At 53.4% G+C, this 15839-nt stretch overlaps 2 protein-coding genes across 8 annotated transcripts in view; one reads left to right on the top strand and one right to left on the bottom strand.

Annotated features, from left to right (window-relative positions):
• SMARCD3 (SWI/SNF related, matrix associated, actin dependent regulator of chromatin, subfamily d, member 3) overlaps positions 1-3479 on the top strand; it is a 30340-nt gene extending 26861 nt beyond the window's left edge. For all 6 annotated transcript variants that reach the window (XM_042927118.1, XM_042927119.1, XM_042927117.1 and 3 more), the window contains 9 exons: positions 54-176; positions 428-523; positions 698-799; positions 1027-1188; positions 1891-1988; positions 2135-2270; positions 2549-2671; positions 2791-2892; positions 3093-3479. In XM_042927118.1, coding sequence (XP_042783052.1) covers positions 54-176; positions 428-523; positions 698-799; positions 1027-1188; positions 1891-1988; positions 2135-2270; positions 2549-2671; positions 2791-2892; positions 3093-3146 — 996 coding nt within the window. In that variant the 3' untranslated portion in view covers positions 3147-3479. The remainder of the gene's footprint in view (positions 1-53; positions 177-427; positions 524-697; positions 800-1026; positions 1189-1890; positions 1989-2134; positions 2271-2548; positions 2672-2790; positions 2893-3092) is intronic.
• A 93-nt stretch (positions 3480-3572) lies between these two features.
• CHPF2 (chondroitin polymerizing factor 2) lies at positions 3573-9159 on the bottom strand. Of its 2 annotated transcripts, XM_042927115.1 has the most exons (7): positions 9113-9159; positions 7359-8567; positions 6360-6924; positions 6173-6239; positions 5861-5931; positions 5587-5769; positions 3573-4883 (listed from the first exon to the last, which is right to left on the bottom strand). In XM_042927115.1, the coding sequence occupies exons 2-7, from the start codon at positions 7643-7645 to the stop codon at positions 3576-3578; spliced, it is 2481 nt and encodes an 826-aa protein (XP_042783049.1). In that variant the 5' UTR covers positions 7646-8567; positions 9113-9159; the 3' UTR covers positions 3573-3575. The 2 variants fall into 2 exon arrangements, with proteins under 2 accessions (XP_042783049.1, XP_042783050.1); XM_042927116.1 differs by lacking the exons at positions 5861-5931; positions 6173-6239 and having other exon boundaries at positions 9113-9156.
• Positions 9160-15839: the final 6680 nt, after the last annotated feature.

Raw genomic sequence — 15839 nt, 5'->3', positions numbered from 1 at the left:
CGGGAGTGGGAACACGCGGCGTTTGCTCTGTACTACACTCTTTATTTCTACAGCAAAAGCGGAAGCTGCGTCTTTATATCTCCAATACGTTTAACCCTGCGAAGCCCGATGCTGAAGATTCCGACGGCAGCATCGCCTCCTGGGAGCTGCGGGTGGAGGGGAAGCTCCTGGATGACGTACGTCCTGGCCCAGGTCTCTCCAGGTGTCCTGGGGTGGGTATGGGGCCGAGCTGAGGACAGCACGAGCTGTGGGCACTATGGGTTAGGGAGTCAGCCCTGGCCAGGGGCGGGTGGCCTAAAGAGCCATTCTGGGGGCAGAGGCCCGCTTCTAACCATGCCGCCCTACCCGACCAGCCCCACCCGCTCCCAACGCCTCCTGCCCCCACAGTCCCTGTCCTGCCCCCACGGTCCCTGTTCCTCTCCCACAGCCCAGCAAGCAGAAGCGGAAGTTCTCTTCCTTCTTCAAGAGTTTGGTCATTGAGCTGGACAAAGACCTTTATGGCCCTGACAACCACCTAGTTGAGGTAAGACCCAGACCTCTTTTGCCCTGGAACTGCCACCTTTCCACAGACAACAGTCTCACCGGCCGCACAGATGTGGGCCACGGACCACCCTGGAACCCCTGGCCCCCCCAGCCCAGATGGGCCTGAGAGGTGACCCAGCTCTCCCCCCCTCCCCCCCCCCTCCGCCCCGGGCAGTGGCATCGCACACCCACGACCCAGGAGACGGACGGCTTCCAGGTGAAGAGGCCGGGGGACCTGAGCGTACGATGCACGCTGCTTCTCATGCTGGACTACCAGGTCTGTGCCCCCACCCCACCCCCCCGGCCATGAGGCCCTCGGGCCCCCCACGCCCTTTGAATTCGGAGCGTTCCCTGGGAGACCCCGTTCTCTTCCTTGCCTCACCTTCTCCAGAAACATCCTTCCTAGGGCCCAATCACCACGTCCCCGCCGGCCCCAGGCTGCCTGGCCTTGAGCTTTTTCCACTCCCTCTCTCTCATTTAATTTTCATGGCCATCTTTTCTCAGCCTCCCCAATTCAAACTGGATCCCCGCTTGGCCCGGCTGCTGGGGTTGCACACACAGAGCCGCTCCGCCATCGTGCAGGCCCTGTGGCAGTATGTGAAAACCAACAGGCTGCAGGACTCACATGACAAGGAATACATCAATGGGGACAAATATTTCCAGCAGGTACCCTCTCTCCTGACCCCAGGGGTGTGGGGAGCAGGCAGAGGCACCAGTAGGGGAAGTGCCTTTACTAAGGCAACGCCCGCACACACTTCTAGATTTAGCCAAGCCAGGAACGTTAAGAGGCCAACAGTTTGGGGAACATGATAGTCTTGGCACTTGGAGTTAGGAGCCCTGGGTTCTAGTCCCGGATCCAGGCTCTACCAAAGTAGAGATTATCGTTAATAATACTTTTTGAATAAACACAGCAGATAAACTCGAGGAGCAAAGTAACAGTTGGTGTTTATTGAGCACTCGCCATGTGCCAGGCATGCTCGCGGGCACTTAACGTGGATCACATTTGGTCCTCAGAGCCGCCCTGGCAGACAGGTACCATGACCATACCCACTTTAGAGATGAAGACACCGAGGCCCCCGAGTTTAGGGGACGGGCTCAAGCTTGCACTGTTCATGGGAAGAGGCAGGATTTGCACCACGGCCCCCGGCCCAGGGCCCATGCTTCCAACCACCGCACGGCCCCCACCCACCTCTGTGTCCGCACTCCACCCCCCCAGACACCTTAGTCCCGGCCCCAGGAGAGCAGTTAGACTGGCTCATGGCGTCACCTTCCCAGAATGGAAGGCTCTAGGACTGCAGTTCTGCTCTTTTCAAGCAGACGAGAGTGGTGTCTCTCTCTCTCTCTCTCTCCCTCTCTCTCCTACTTCAGATTTTTGATTGCCCCCGGCTGAAGTTTTCGGAGATTCCCCAGCGCCTCACAGCTCTGCTGTTGCCCCCTGACCCAATTGTCATCAACCACGTCATCAGGTGAGGCCCCAGCTTGCTCCTCAGCCCAGGGAGTCATTCCCGTTCTGCCCTCCCTCTCCCCACCCCCGCCCCCCACCAGTCTGCCCCTGGGGCCCCTGGCCTCTGTGGCAGCAGCAGGGACACCAAGGCCTGGACTTCCCTGGCAGCGTGGACCCGTCGGACCAGAAGAAGACGGCGTGCTATGACATTGATGTGGAGGTGGAGGAGCCCCTGAAGGGACAGATGAGCAGCTTCCTTCTGTCCACGGCCAACCAGCAGGAGATCAGCGCTCTGGACAGTAAGGTGGGGCCCGAGCCCAGAGCTGGAGTGGGACATTAACCCAGAAATGACAAAATACAGACAACAGACGAGAGCATAGGCCCACGGAGAGATGGGGAGGGGGGCACGTGGCCCTCCCCTCGCTACTCGGAGCTCTGCCCATCCCCCATCCTCTGGGGCTGCAGAGGCGTCAGGGACCTGAGGGACTGTCCTTCAAAGGGACGCAGCAAATCCCTCCCCCCCCTTCCCGCCTCCCCCACATCCCCATGGCCAGGTGAAAGCGTCTGTCTTTCTACCTGCAGATCCATGAGACGATTGAGTCCATAAACCAGCTCAAGATCCAGAGGGACTTCATGCTAAGCTTCTCCAGAGACCCCAAAGGCTACATCCAAGACCTGCTCCGCTCCCAGAGCCGGGACCTCAAGGTGAAGGGGACTCAGGGAGCACTGGATGGAAGACAAGCATATTGGGAAGACAATAAATGTTGTCACACGCGGGCCGGAGGGGGTCCGGGCTCAGGGCTGACCCCGTCGCTTCCTCCCAGGTGATGACGGATGTGGCAGGCAACCCTGAGGAGGAGCGCCGGGCTGAGTTTTACCACCAGCCCTGGTCCCAGGAAGCCGTCAGCCGCTATTTCTACTGCAAGGTGTGGAGGGGCCCGTGTCCCTCAGGCCTCCCCCTCTCACTGCAAGAGAAGTCCCGCTTCTCAGCCACTTCTACCAACCCCCTCACCACAGAGGAGCCCTCCCTGCTCCCAGAGGCTCTTCCAGGGTGGCTGGGCGGCTGGGACTGTCCTGTCACTCACCAGCAACAGCGTAACCTGCCAGTACTCTTATTTCTCTAAAGATCCAGCAGCGCCGGCAGGAGCTGGAGCAGTCGCTGGTCGTGCGCACCACCTAGGAGCCCCTGCGGAGGAGCACCAGGAGCACCACCGAGGGCCTGAGGGCCTCCGGGCCGGGCCTGCCCCGCCCCCGGGCTCTGCCATCGCCCCTCTGACGCCTTCCGGGTGAGGCAGGGGAATGATTAAAGCTCATGCATCTGAGAGCAGCCTCGTGTGTCATTGGCAACCGGGGAGGAAGGACAAGGGGGAAGGCGGCGGGTCCCTCTGGGAAGCCTCCCTACCCCCTCCCTCAGATTCTCCTCCTGACTCCCATTTCCCCTAGACCTAAAAACAGTTTGGCAGAAGACACTTTTAATAACGTTTTCTTATTAAAAAAAAAAAAAAAAAATACAGCAACAAGCTCTCCATCTGTCCGTCCATCTTGCCTTGCCCTTCCCGGGGCTGCGGCAGAGAGGGGAACTCCACGGAGGGGCCGGGCCCGGGGCGCGCTAGGTGCTGTTGGCCTGCTCCTGCTCGAACAGAGCCATGGCGAGCTGGGCGCGGCCCCCCAGCCCCTCCAGGTTGCTGAGGCGGCAGCGGTGATAGAGCTCCTCGCTGAGCCGGGGGCTGCAGTCTCGCAGGGAGAACTTCTGCACCAGCCCTGGCTCCACGGCCCGGAAGAGGTGGAGCCCTGAGAACCGGAGGAAAACATCCATCACCTCCAGCCCCTCCAGGGCTTCCTCCTCTTCCTGGCCTGCCAGTTCCCCGGCCAGGCGGGCTCGGGCCGCCAGGTAGTCGGCGTTGTAGAAGCAACCCTCCGCGGAAGCCTGCCGGTCAAACCTGCCTCCCACGGGAGCCCCCCGGGAAGGGTCGGCACCGGGAGGGGACGGGGGGTCGGGGCCAGCCCCCGGGGGCCCCGCGGGAGATCTCTGTGGTGCCAGGGCAGGGTTGAACTCCTGGAAATGCACTGGGAAGAAGGCCTGCCAGCCGGAGATAGCATTCATGCGGCAGCGGTTGAGGACTTCGGGCCCCGGCCTGGTCCACACGGTGGTGAGGAAGAAAAGCGTGTCCACGGGGTGCTTCTTAGAGACCACGTCCATGAGCCGCACCTGGGAAGGGGCCTCCGCGCGCACGGCGAGCCAGGCCAGCCTCGTCCCGGGGTGCCGCCGCTCTAACTCGGCCGCCGCGGCCTTCACCCCGAGAAATGGGTCCGGGGCCCCCCGGCCACCGTCCCGAGGTCCGTAGACCAGCAACAGGGTGAGCAGCGCGTGCTCTCGCGGCTCCAGAACACTGGCTGCAAAGGCCTCGAGGAAAGCGAGGGCGGCGGCGGCTTCGGCCACCGGGAGTGGCAGCACCAGCTGCACGCGGGTGGCCTCGGTGACGTAGGGCATGGGCAGGATTTCCACCCGGCTCAGGGGCCGCAGCAGGCTGACCCTGCGGGCCAGGGCCCGCCGGTGCCCGCGCTGCGTCACGGCCTCCAGCAGCAGGTCCAGGGTGTACTCCATGCCCCGCGCCGGGTCGAAGCGCCGGTACCCGTTGAGCAGCCGCTGCTTCTGGAAGCGCAGGCGGGGCTGATAGCGCCGATTCAGCTGCTCCAGGGCCGTCTCCACGGCGTCACCCACGTCCGCCCGGCTCGCCCCCTGCAGCGGGCACTTGGGGGACCCATCTGCACAGGAGAAGGTATGCTGCTCCGTGAAGTAGTCCCAGCCCAGCACCTCAAATCGAGAGTGTGGGGTGAAAGGGGCCGGGAGCCCGATGGGCCAGCTCAGCCCTGCCTCGCCCTCGGGGGTCAGCACGGTCAGGTTCTGGATCTGAGCCTAGGGTGGGAGGGATGCACAGTTAGTGCCCTCTAGGTCGTCAGGACCCGACCAGGCTCCAGCGTCCTGGCTTCAGAGCTCTGTCCTGACTCTGTCAACACTTAGTGAGGTGCCCCCTTGGCTAATCGCTCAATTCCTCGTTCTTTCCGTCCTTGTCTGTGAAACGCAGAAAGCACAGGGATCATAACACACCTTACACAGCTACCGTGAGAAGGAAGCGGTGGGAAATGTGCTTTTGCAGAGATTAAAGCTCGCAGCCTTTCTCTCCAGGCCCAGGTCCTCTTCGTAATGGAACCCTGGCTTTCACCTGTATGCCACCTCTGACACCCCCCACTCCCCACGATCAACTGGAGGGTTCTTCCACATCTACCCTTGGGCTTTTGAAGGACAGTGCTAGAGATTTAGGGCTTCCTGGGCTTCCGCTCCTCCGGTGGAGAGGCACGACTGGAGAGGAGCTGAAGTGATCGTGTCTAAGTGCTATACTGAGCCCTGCTCCTCATAGTTCGCCTGCAAACACTTTTAACCACATCCAAGTCGAGCCAGGGGCTTATCTCACGAGTGACCTGGGTCCCCGAGGGTCCTTTCTCTTTGGAGTTGTTTCACGCTTCCACCCCGCCAGCCTCCCCTCTCACTCAGCTGCCAGCTCACTGTGACCCTGGACGCCTGAAGCCCCCCCGACCTCCAGCCGTGGGCCCGGGCTCACCTGCAGTTGCTCTATTTCGCTGTACGCCCGCTCCAGCTCCAGAGCGCTGAAGCGTTTATGGAGCCTGTACATGAGGGTTCCCTCGGAGACAGGGTGCACTGCGAAGGCACTCAGGAAAGCCGAGCTCCCCTCCTTCTCGGGGTCCCTATTTTTGGCCAGCTCAAAGGAACGATACTGCTGCCCCTAAAGGGACCAATCAGACCAATCAGTGCCACACACGGAGGGCTGCCCGTCCCAACCACGCTTAACCGAACTCAGCATTCGTGCTTTTTACCGCCGCCATCACGACGGAGGAGAGCAGGAGCTCATTCCGGTGTTCCCTGAAACTTGGCCTTAGTCTTGCTACTGGATTCGGGAAAAAAGAATGTTAGGTAGGCAATTAAAGAAGGACCCCACTGCTTCCAGGGAACGAAGGGCATGAGCCAGCAAGGACTCCCACTACTCTGGTTTACTGTACTCCCCGTGACAGTGGCCATTTCTAGGACATTCCCAGATCGTTTACGACTGTGCATGTGTCAGAGGAGGGGGCGAAGGGCGGGGGGGGGGGGGCGATGGGAGGAGCTGGCGAGCAGGGGCACCTTTCTACCTTGCTCAGAGGGTCCCCGGCAAGATGCCACTTTTGACGGCTCCGGGGTTCTAGCCAGGGTCGGCGGCTAGGAAGGACAAAACCCCAAGGTGCTGCTGGGAAGGAGCCGGCCGCAGCCACCCCGGAGACCAATCGCTCAGCCACTACCAACTGTCAGGGGCCAAGATGGACTCGAAAGGGCTGTCACCTGGTGCTGCGAGACACAGCCGATGCCTAGAGAGTCGATGAGGCAGCGGCCGAGCCACTCATCAGGACGGGCACTGAGAATGTCTCCTCGGCAGCCATCCAGATGTGGCCGCAATCGGAGCAGGAGACTCCGTGACAACAGGTAGCCAAAGCCCCCATGGCAGTACCGAGCCTGCTCGCCGGCGCCGATAAACTCCTCCGCTCGGCCCAAGTACAGGTCCTGGTTGATGCTGAGGTGGCCAGCAAGGGCTGCCAGGCGGGGGGCCTGGACATACGTGTCATCCTGCATGATGAAGAACCAGTCGTAGTCGGCCCCAAAGTGTGTGTGAAGGTGGCGCAGGGTCTCTGACATGAGCCAGGCCGGCCGTTCGTCCCCGTGAGATACCACCTGCATGCCCGCAGGAGTCCGGGCCCCCCGCTGCCCCGTGAAGTACAATAATCGAGGGAAGTGGTGGGCCACCGTGCGGTTGACGGCCACAGCCAGAGTGGACAGGGTGGCCCGGGAAGTCAGGACAGCCACCAGCAACCGCTCCCGAGAGCCCAGCTCCGTCTGGATGTACCGAGTCCTGCGGAGGGACCAGCATGCCAGGGGTCAACTCCTTATATCTTTAGGAGCCCAGTCTGCCCAGCATACACATCCCTCTAGAAATGAGTGGGTTGGGGTTGAGAAAAGAGAAGAGAGACACCTCCTCACTAATATTAATGAGCTACTACAGTGAGCGTCCGCTGACACTGGAATTCATTTGGGGACGGGTCTAAGGATGGATTAGATGGCTAGACGTGATTCCTGCCCCGTTTAAAAAACATCCAACACTAACTTAACACCAATGAGTGAGACCTTCTTAGACCTGAGAAGGGAAAAACAGAAACACATTGTGATGGGTAATAAGGCAAAGGATTGCTCTGGGAGCCTAACAGTGATTACCAGCGAAGGCAGAGACAAGGACTTAGAGCAGCACTCAAGTGGGGTCTGGGGGCTACGTACACACATAGCTCTCACCTGAGCACCTTCTTGTAGGGCTTGTTGGGATCCCTGTAGTAAGGGACAATCCGGGGTTTGAAGTCTTCATCACTTTGGTCGAGTCCAGTTCTGGAGTCTGGATTATGTGGCACTCCTGGTTCCCCCACGGCCTCTACACAGGGATCTTCTCCCTCACCCTGGATCCAGGAAACCCGCAAGAGGCTCAGGCTGCACCCCAGAGACAGCCCGAGGATGAGGGGCAGCGCTGGTCGCAGCAGAGCCAACAGGGAACTCAGGCGCATGGTGGCAGGCCCTGCCACGTGCATGCCCCGGAGGGGACCTCCTCAAGGATCAATCAGTAGGTTGATGGGTGGGTGTCAGGCCAGTAGTAGGCCTATGGTTTTATCCAGGAAACCTGGGGTCAATGAGGTCAACGACACAGCAAGGTTGCCAGGCCTGCTGCCAGGCCCAGCATCCCCAGGAAGCATATGCCTGGGCTTCAGTCCTCAAGGTGCCAGATTTAACCCTTCGTCTAAATGGTAGTAGGTATTAGAGTCGATTTCACCCACTAATGTGCTTATGGTCTGTCTTCCAGAATGACGAGGAAACAAAACTCAATCCTGCCAAATCTAACCCAGAAAGAAGGACTACACGCATCTGTAGACTGGATCTAAGTGAAGACAGCAGAGGCGAGTAAAGAAGGGGCTGGGGCCAAGGGCACGCTCCGTCAAAATAACAGCCCCAACTCCAAGAGCCTGCGTCGGTAGGCCTTTGTCAAAGGGCCCCTGGCTGGGGGCACGTTGCTCACTCAATGTACCAAAGGGGGTGCCGACTAGCTATTGAAGGCGAGCCCAAGGGAAGGGTTAAGGGCCTCTCCCTACCCTACTCCTGAGTGTTAGGGAAACACACAGCTAGAGTAACCCCTCCTCCCAGTTGGGAGTGGTCAGGAGCCACTGGCATGGTGCACAGTTCTGCCCACCCAAGTGAGGTGGACAGATACGGTGAATCAGCACCGAGAGCCTCTCAGAGGAGCACAATGGCTGATGGAGCCATTTTGCAGGGCATCCTTCTCTGAATCCCAGCTGCTGAGAAGCTGGTGCTGCCCACCTTCCTCTGTGAAGAGACGACGAGCAAACGACGGTGACTCTGGCTGTGTAAGAGCAATTCGGTGTCTGGTTTTACCAGGGCCCCAGGGCCCCAAGCCAAACCAAAGTGAGGAGACGAGAAGCTAGAGACAACACACGGCTCCTGCAAAAGCAAACGGAGGCTCGGCTGGCTTGGGAAGTGACCTTTGCCAAGGACCAGACCCCCTGCTCTATCCGCTTCTAAGCGATCAGAGACCAACTCCAGCCCTGGAAAGAAGGCCCAAAGCGAGTTTTAGCTGTTAGTCTCAAAACAGAAATAAAACCGGCTGCGTCACGGAACTGTCGAGGAGGGGCTGGGGGACTCGGCTGGGTTTGTTCCGGCGGAGGCAATGCAGGTTCGCGGCTGGGACGGGAGGGCAAAGACCCCGTTACCAGGCCCGTCGGCGGGACAAGGCCCTGCCTGCGCCAGCGGACGAAGGACAGCAGGCACACCCCGAGACCCGCCGGGGGAGGCCCTGCAGCAGGGCCGGGGGGGAGGCGGCGGACCGGTAAAGGCGGCCCAGGTGTGGTCCACGCGGCCAGGACCGTCCTGGGGGGAGCAGGGACGAGGGCGCGGGAGTGGGACCTGCTCCTGTCCTCGGAAGCGGCGCCCCTGTGGCCCCCGCAGGGGGAAGGGCGGGGAAGGGGGAACAAACCCCAGTGCCCAACCGAGGCGCCGGCTCCGCCGCTGCAGCCGCTGCCACCTCACAGCCCGGCCCGCGCCTTCCTCTTCCGCTCGCCGTCAGTCCCGGTCTCTATGGTGACCGCATCCGGTCGCTCGCTCCGCCTCCGCCGTCTCGGTGGTCTCCCCGCCCCACTCCTCGCAGTGCGCAGCCGCGGTGCGGGTGACGTGTCCGCCCGGCCAGGCACCCGCCCCCAAGAGTGAGCGCGCGTTCCACGGACGCCGATACGAGTGGCCTGGAAGGTGCCCCACGTCTTCAACCTCCACTGTTACCTGCCTTGGGGGAAAAAAATGCCCTCCTCCTCCTCCATGGGCGCGCCCCTGCCTCCTCCTCGACTTCTCCCCGTTATTACAGAAATGTTTGTTGTCTGCCTACTAAGTTGCAGGCCGTCGTTGCAAGTACGGAGTGAACCAGCGGTGGAGAGGTGGGCGTGGTCCCTGCCCTCAGGGAGCTGAGAGTTGTGGGAGACAGACGTGAAACACACACTGTCGTACCGAAAATAGGCGCTTCGGTAGAAATCTCAACGTGGCACAGGTACCATTGCAGAAAGTAGAGCCCAGTGGAAAAGCCTGACAAAAGGAATTAAATTAGACTGGGAGTTCGGGAACGCTGAGATCCAAAGAGTCAGTGTGTTACCCAGACAAAAAGTGGAGAGTTTTCTGGGCAAAGAGCAGAGCGCACAGGCGCTGAAAGACGAAAGCTAGTACCGTAGAGAAGAACTGGGGAGGCCAGCGCCAGGGGAGGCCGGAGGGCAGGCAAGGCCTTCAAAGGCCCACCGCGGGTTCCCAAACAGGATGGAGCATTCCTAATAGGCAATTTGCAGGTGGACGGGGACAATCTTGTCATATGGTTTGGCGGGGGGGGGGGGGGGGGGGGGGGGTATTGGGGAGCCAAGAATGCTAGGTATCCCAGGGGCACCTGGGTGGCTCAGTTGGTTGAATCTCCGACTTGGGCTCAGGTCATGATCTCAGGGCTCCTGAGTTCGAGCCCCACATGGGGCTCTGTGCTGACAGCTCAGAGCTTGGAGTCTGCTTCAGATTCTGTGTCTTCCTCTCTTTCTGCCCCTCCCCTGCTCACTCTCTTTCTCAAAAATAAATAAAAACTTTAAAAATTAAAAAAAAACAGTGCTAGATATGCTGCACGTTGTAGGACAGTGTCATGCATGACTCATCTGTCCCACACAGCTTTCAAATGTCCTTCTAAAGATTCATGTGAGTGGGAAAAAAAAAAAAAAAAAGGTTACAATTAATCCTTGAGCCTGTGTTTTATATATAGAAACAAAGTGATTTTGCAGGGTTGTAACGTGCTGAATTTTCAAGCAATGTAACTATCACGTAAATAGAAGCTAGTACTTTGTTTCATTCAGGAATTTACTAAGAGTTACTATTTTGGAGGGGCGCCTGGGTGGTTCAGTTTCTTAAGCATCCGACTTCAGCTCAGGTCCTGAGCTCCAGGCTGGTCAGTTTGAGCTCCGCGTTGGGCTCTGTGCTGACAGCTCAGAGCCTGGAGCCTGCTTCCGATTCTGTGTCTCCCTCTGTCTGCCCCTCCCCCACTCTCTCTCTCTCTCTCAAAAATAAATAAAACATTAAAAAATGTTTTTAAAAAGTTACAGTTTTGGAGAACTGTATCACAGTAACATCACTCATGGTGTTCTGTCTGCATTTGTACTGTCACATTCAAGGTGATCCTATGTACAGGTACAAATATATGACTATGTTTTCTAGCATATTGAAATAACAATTATTGGAAAGGATTTCCTTTTCTTTCTTCCGTTATGGTGAAGCACCTGGGCGGCTCAGTCAGTTTAGCGTCGGACTCTTGGTTTCAGCTCAGGTCATGATCTCTGTTTATGGGTTCGAACCCCTCATCAGGCTCTGTGCTGACAGTGAACAGTCTGCTTGAGATTCTCTCTCCCCCTCTGTCTCTCTGTCCCTCTCACACACACACTCTCTCTTTCCCTTCCTCTCAACATAAATAAATAAAAACTTAAAAAAAAAGTTTGCTATTAAAAGGCAACATTGGGGCTGGTAGACTTAAGGACCACCATTCTAGGAAATACATAAGATAGAAGTTACCAGCATTTGTTATCCTTTACTGTTTTCAGTTTTCTCCTCAATTAGTCTGCAATTTGATCTCCCCTGAACAACTGGCACTTAATAGGTGGTAAGTGAATGATTTGTTAGAATGGACTCTGGGAAGCAGAGTAGGGATGCTCACCTTGAAGCTGGAAGATACAGATTCCAGACCAGTGTTGTCCAACAGAAATATAATGTGAACCGTATGTGTATTTTTAAATTTTCTAGCAGTCACATTTTTTTAAAAAGCAAAAAGAAGTGACATTAATTTTAATAGTATATATTATTAAATAGATCAAAATATTATTTCAACCTGTAATCAATATAACAAATTGAGATATTTTACATTTTTTTCACATGCGATCTTTCTTGTTTTATTTTTAATTCCACTATAACTAACATTTATTGTTATATGAGTCTCAGGTGTGCAAAATAGTGATTTAACAATTGTATACATTACTCAGTACTCATTATAAGTGTACTCTTAATCTCCATCACCTATTTCACTCACCCCTGCACCCCTCTCCCCTCTGAATACCATCAGTTTGTTCTCTGTAGTTGAGTCTGTTTTTTGTTTGTCTCTTTTTTTTCTTTGATCATTTGTTTCTCAAATTCCACACAAGTGAAATCATATGCTATGCTGTGTCTTTCTCTGACTTACTTGCTTCAGTTAACATTATACCCTCTAGCTCCATCCATGTTGTTGCAAATGGCAAGATTTCATTCTTTTTTTAAATTTTTTTTAATGTTTATTTATTTTTGATACAGAGACAGACAGAGAGTAAATGGGGGAGGGTCAGAGAGAGGGAGACACAGAATCGGAAGCAGGCTCCAGGCTCTGAGCTGTCAGCACAGAGCCCGACGCGGGGCTCGCACTCATGAACCGAGAGATCATGACCTGAGCCGAAGTCGGAGGCTCAACCGACTGAACCACCCAGGCGCCCCAAGATTTCATTCTTTTTATGGCTGAGTAATATTCCACTGTGTGTGTGTGTGTGTGTGTGTGTGTGTGTGTGTGTGTGTGTACATATCACATTTTCTTTACCCATCCATTTATCAATGGGTACTTGGCATTGCTTCCATAACTTGGCTATTGTAAATAATGTTGCAGTAAACATAGAGGTGCATGTATCTTTTCAAATTAGGATTTTAATTTTCCTTAGGTAAATACCCAGTAGTGGAATTATTAAATCATATGGTAATTCTATTTCTAATGTTTTGAGGAACCTCCATACTGTTTTCCAGAGTGGCTGCACCAGTTTGCATTGCCATCAGCAGTGCATGAGGATCCCTTTTTCTCCACATCCTCACCAACATTTGTTGTTTTTTATCCTTTTGATTTTAGGCATTCTGACAAATGGGAGGTGATATCGCATTGTGGTTTTGATTTGAATTTCCCTGATGATTAGCGATGTTAAGCATCTTTTCATGTGTCCGCTGGCCATTTTCTTTGCGAAAATATTTGCTCGTGTCTTCTGCCCATTTTTAAAATTGGATTTGGGGTTTTTTTTGGTGTTGAGTTTTGTAAGTTCTTTATATATTTTGGATACTAACCCCTTATTGGATATATCATTTACAAATATCTTCTCTCATTCGGTGGGTTGTCTTTTGTTTTGTTTATGGTTTCCTTTGCTGTGCAGAATCTTTTTATTTTGGTATAGTCTCAATTGTTTAGTTTTGCTTTTTATTTCTCTTGCTGAAAGAGACCTATCTAGAGAAATGTTTCTATGGCTAATGTCAAAGAGATTACTGCCTATGTTTTCTTCTAGGAATTTTATGGTTTCAGGTCTTACATTTAGGTCTTTAACCCATTTTGAGTTTATTTTTGTGTATAGTTTAAGAAAGTGGTCCTTCTCCTCCCCCTCCTCCTCCTTTTTTTATGTAGCTTTCCACTTTTCCCAACACCATTTGTTGGAGACAGTCTTTTCCCCACTGCATATCCTTGCCTCCTTTGTATCCACGCACGCTCTTTGAAATTAATGATCATTTTCCACTTATAGAACATCTCAATTCGGACTAGCCACATTTCAAGTGCTCCATAGCTACATGTGGCTACTGTCTAACACATTGAACAACATAGTTCCAGACCCTTCTCAGTTACTAAGTTTCTAGGTAGTTCTGGATGAGATATTTCGTTCGTTGGGTCTCAGTTTCTTCATAGTTTATTTTTTAATTTTTTAAAGCAGGCTCTACACCCAATATGGAGTTTGAACTCATGACCTCAAGATCAAGAGTTGCACATTCCATAAACAGAGCCAGCACGTACCCCTGTTTCTTCATATTTTAGAGAGAGTCTGACCAAATGTTTTTGCTTCCAGCACTGACCTTCTGTGATATTTCATACTTGGCAGTTCTTCTTTTCTCCTCTCTACCCACATCTCTCTCTGACTCTCCCTCCCATTTTCCCAGTTTCCCCCCACCCATCCCCAGGTCTGTTCCCTGAAAGAGATCCAGCCCTTCCATGGGAATGGCAGAACTCCTCCTAAGTGGCCAATAATTTTTCTAAGCCACTCTTGCTGTGCCGGGGAGACTCTGCCCAGCAACTGTTGATAATGGGAAGTCATGGATGTGATTGGTTGCTATGCAGGTGGCTTCAGAGAAGTAGCTAGTTTGTCTTTCTCTGGCCAGCCCAAGCCATTTTACAAAGCTGAATTTCTGGGACCAGAAGATTCCAGCCTTAAATCCTGGTACTGTCTCCTACCAGCAGTGTTGTTTTATTAACAGCTCTGTGCTTTCATTTCTAATCTGCAAAATGGTAATAATACCCACCTCAGAATTTATTGGGGGGGATTAAATGGGATAGCATAGATGTAAGAGCATAATAAATGTTAGTTCTCTGTAACCTGTAACCTGCTTGTAAACACGTGTTTTAATGAGGCTGGGAGAGGGAGGCATATGGTCAACAGTGCTCCCAGGAGGCTAGGTGCTTGGATGAGTGATTTTATATGATCCACAACCATATATAAGTTCTTTGCTTCATAAAGAAAGGCTTTGCAATCAGTTAACTATTGTCTATATTCTTTACCTAAAACAATGTTCTCGCCCATAGTAGGTGTTTAATATTTGTTAAATATATTAAATAAATATCTAGTGCATACTTAAGTAAGGATTCTACTAGTAGCAGAGTTCAGCTAGCAGAACTCCAGCTAAGTAATAATTAGCCAATTAACAAAAATTAAACTCTAATCTAACAACTGTATGAAGTAAGTACTATCATCATTCCTATTTTACAGAGGAGGGTGTATTTTGCCCAAGGTCACACACTGTAAATGATAGAGGAGAGGTCTGAATGAAGGCAGTCTGCCCCAGAATTCATGGTCTTAGTTATGCTATGTCAAGTGAGCCCCACCTACATACTCGAACAGCATGCATAAGTCACTTCTTTTATGGCACTTATCACCTGAATGTCATGGTCTGTTTACTCTTTAAATATTTTTTAAACGTATATTTATTTTGAGAGAGAGAGAGCGATAGAGCTCGTGCACCAGGGAGGGGCAGAGGGAGAGAATCCTAAGCAGGCTATGTGCTGACAACACAGAGCCAGACATGTGGCTCAATCTCACAAACTACGAGATCATGACCTCAGCCAAAATCAAGAGCTCAACGCTTAACCAACTGAGCCACCGAGGCACCCATTTACTCTTTAAATGTTCCTTCTTAATCGTGAGCTCCCTGAGGTCAGGGAATAACTTGTTTCCATTGCAACTCCAGCATCTAGCTCTGAGCCTAACACACAGTGGGCACTTAATTGGTGGAGGGTCTTGTAGAAAAAGCTATGCTCAAAGGCATGAAGGTATGAAATGGCAAGGCTTACTTGAAATACAAGTAGATTCTACTGAAGCATCAAGTTTGAAAAGGAAAACTAGTTCTCTGGAGAGAGGAGTGAGTTTTTGTTTTTGTTTTTTACCTCGGGTAGGGCAATTTGGAGAATATGCTCGAAAGGAGTGAAAGCTTCATTTTGCCTCCCTCCAGCTGTGTCACTGATGGTGAAGCACCGCTGATCAGAAGCCTGGAGAAGTAACAGGGTCAGTCACAAAGGGCCTCCCTTGTATTTGAGGCTACAAATTTGGGGGTTACAATGTAGGTGAGAAGTCTGAGGGATTTTAAACAGTAAGACTCAAAAGAAAACTAACGGGCAAGGTTACATGTCTAACCAATGATACCGCTGAACTCAGGAAATGGGTCTTTTTTTTTTTTTTTTTTTTTTTAAACTTCAGAGCTCTTACCACCGGACTTACACGGCTTTGATGGGAATCTAACAATTCTAGAGAGTGTAGGCTAAGCGGCCAACGTTCAGGAAGAACGTTCGGCACCTTCTAAAAGTTTGGCTAACACTAGACCAGCCTCTAAGATCTCAGTTCCATAAAACGAGGACGCCTTTCTTTCAGGGATTTCTGTTCTTCGCATCATCTTCGTAGTGATGCGCCTCCTATTCGGGCCGCCTCTTCCCAGCCGCTTCACTCTTCCTCCTTCTCCCTCCACCTCCCTCCTCTTCTCTCCCATTGTTTCGACCCACTCCCGCCTGATGCCTGCTGGGAAGTGTAGTCCGTCGCCCTGCTGTTTGAGCCGGCTGTGCGGCCCTAAGAGCTCAGTGCCTCCACAGAGCTCGACAGATTTTCGAGAGGTGGGGTAAAGCCT

This window comes from Panthera leo, chromosome A2 (assembly GCF_018350215.1).
Source record: "Panthera leo isolate Ple1 chromosome A2, P.leo_Ple1_pat1.1, whole genome shotgun sequence".
NCBI lineage: Eukaryota > Metazoa > Chordata > Mammalia > Carnivora > Felidae > Panthera > Panthera leo.
Note: the sequence above shows the minus strand (reverse complement) of the source record. Positions and strands in the feature narration are given on the sequence as shown.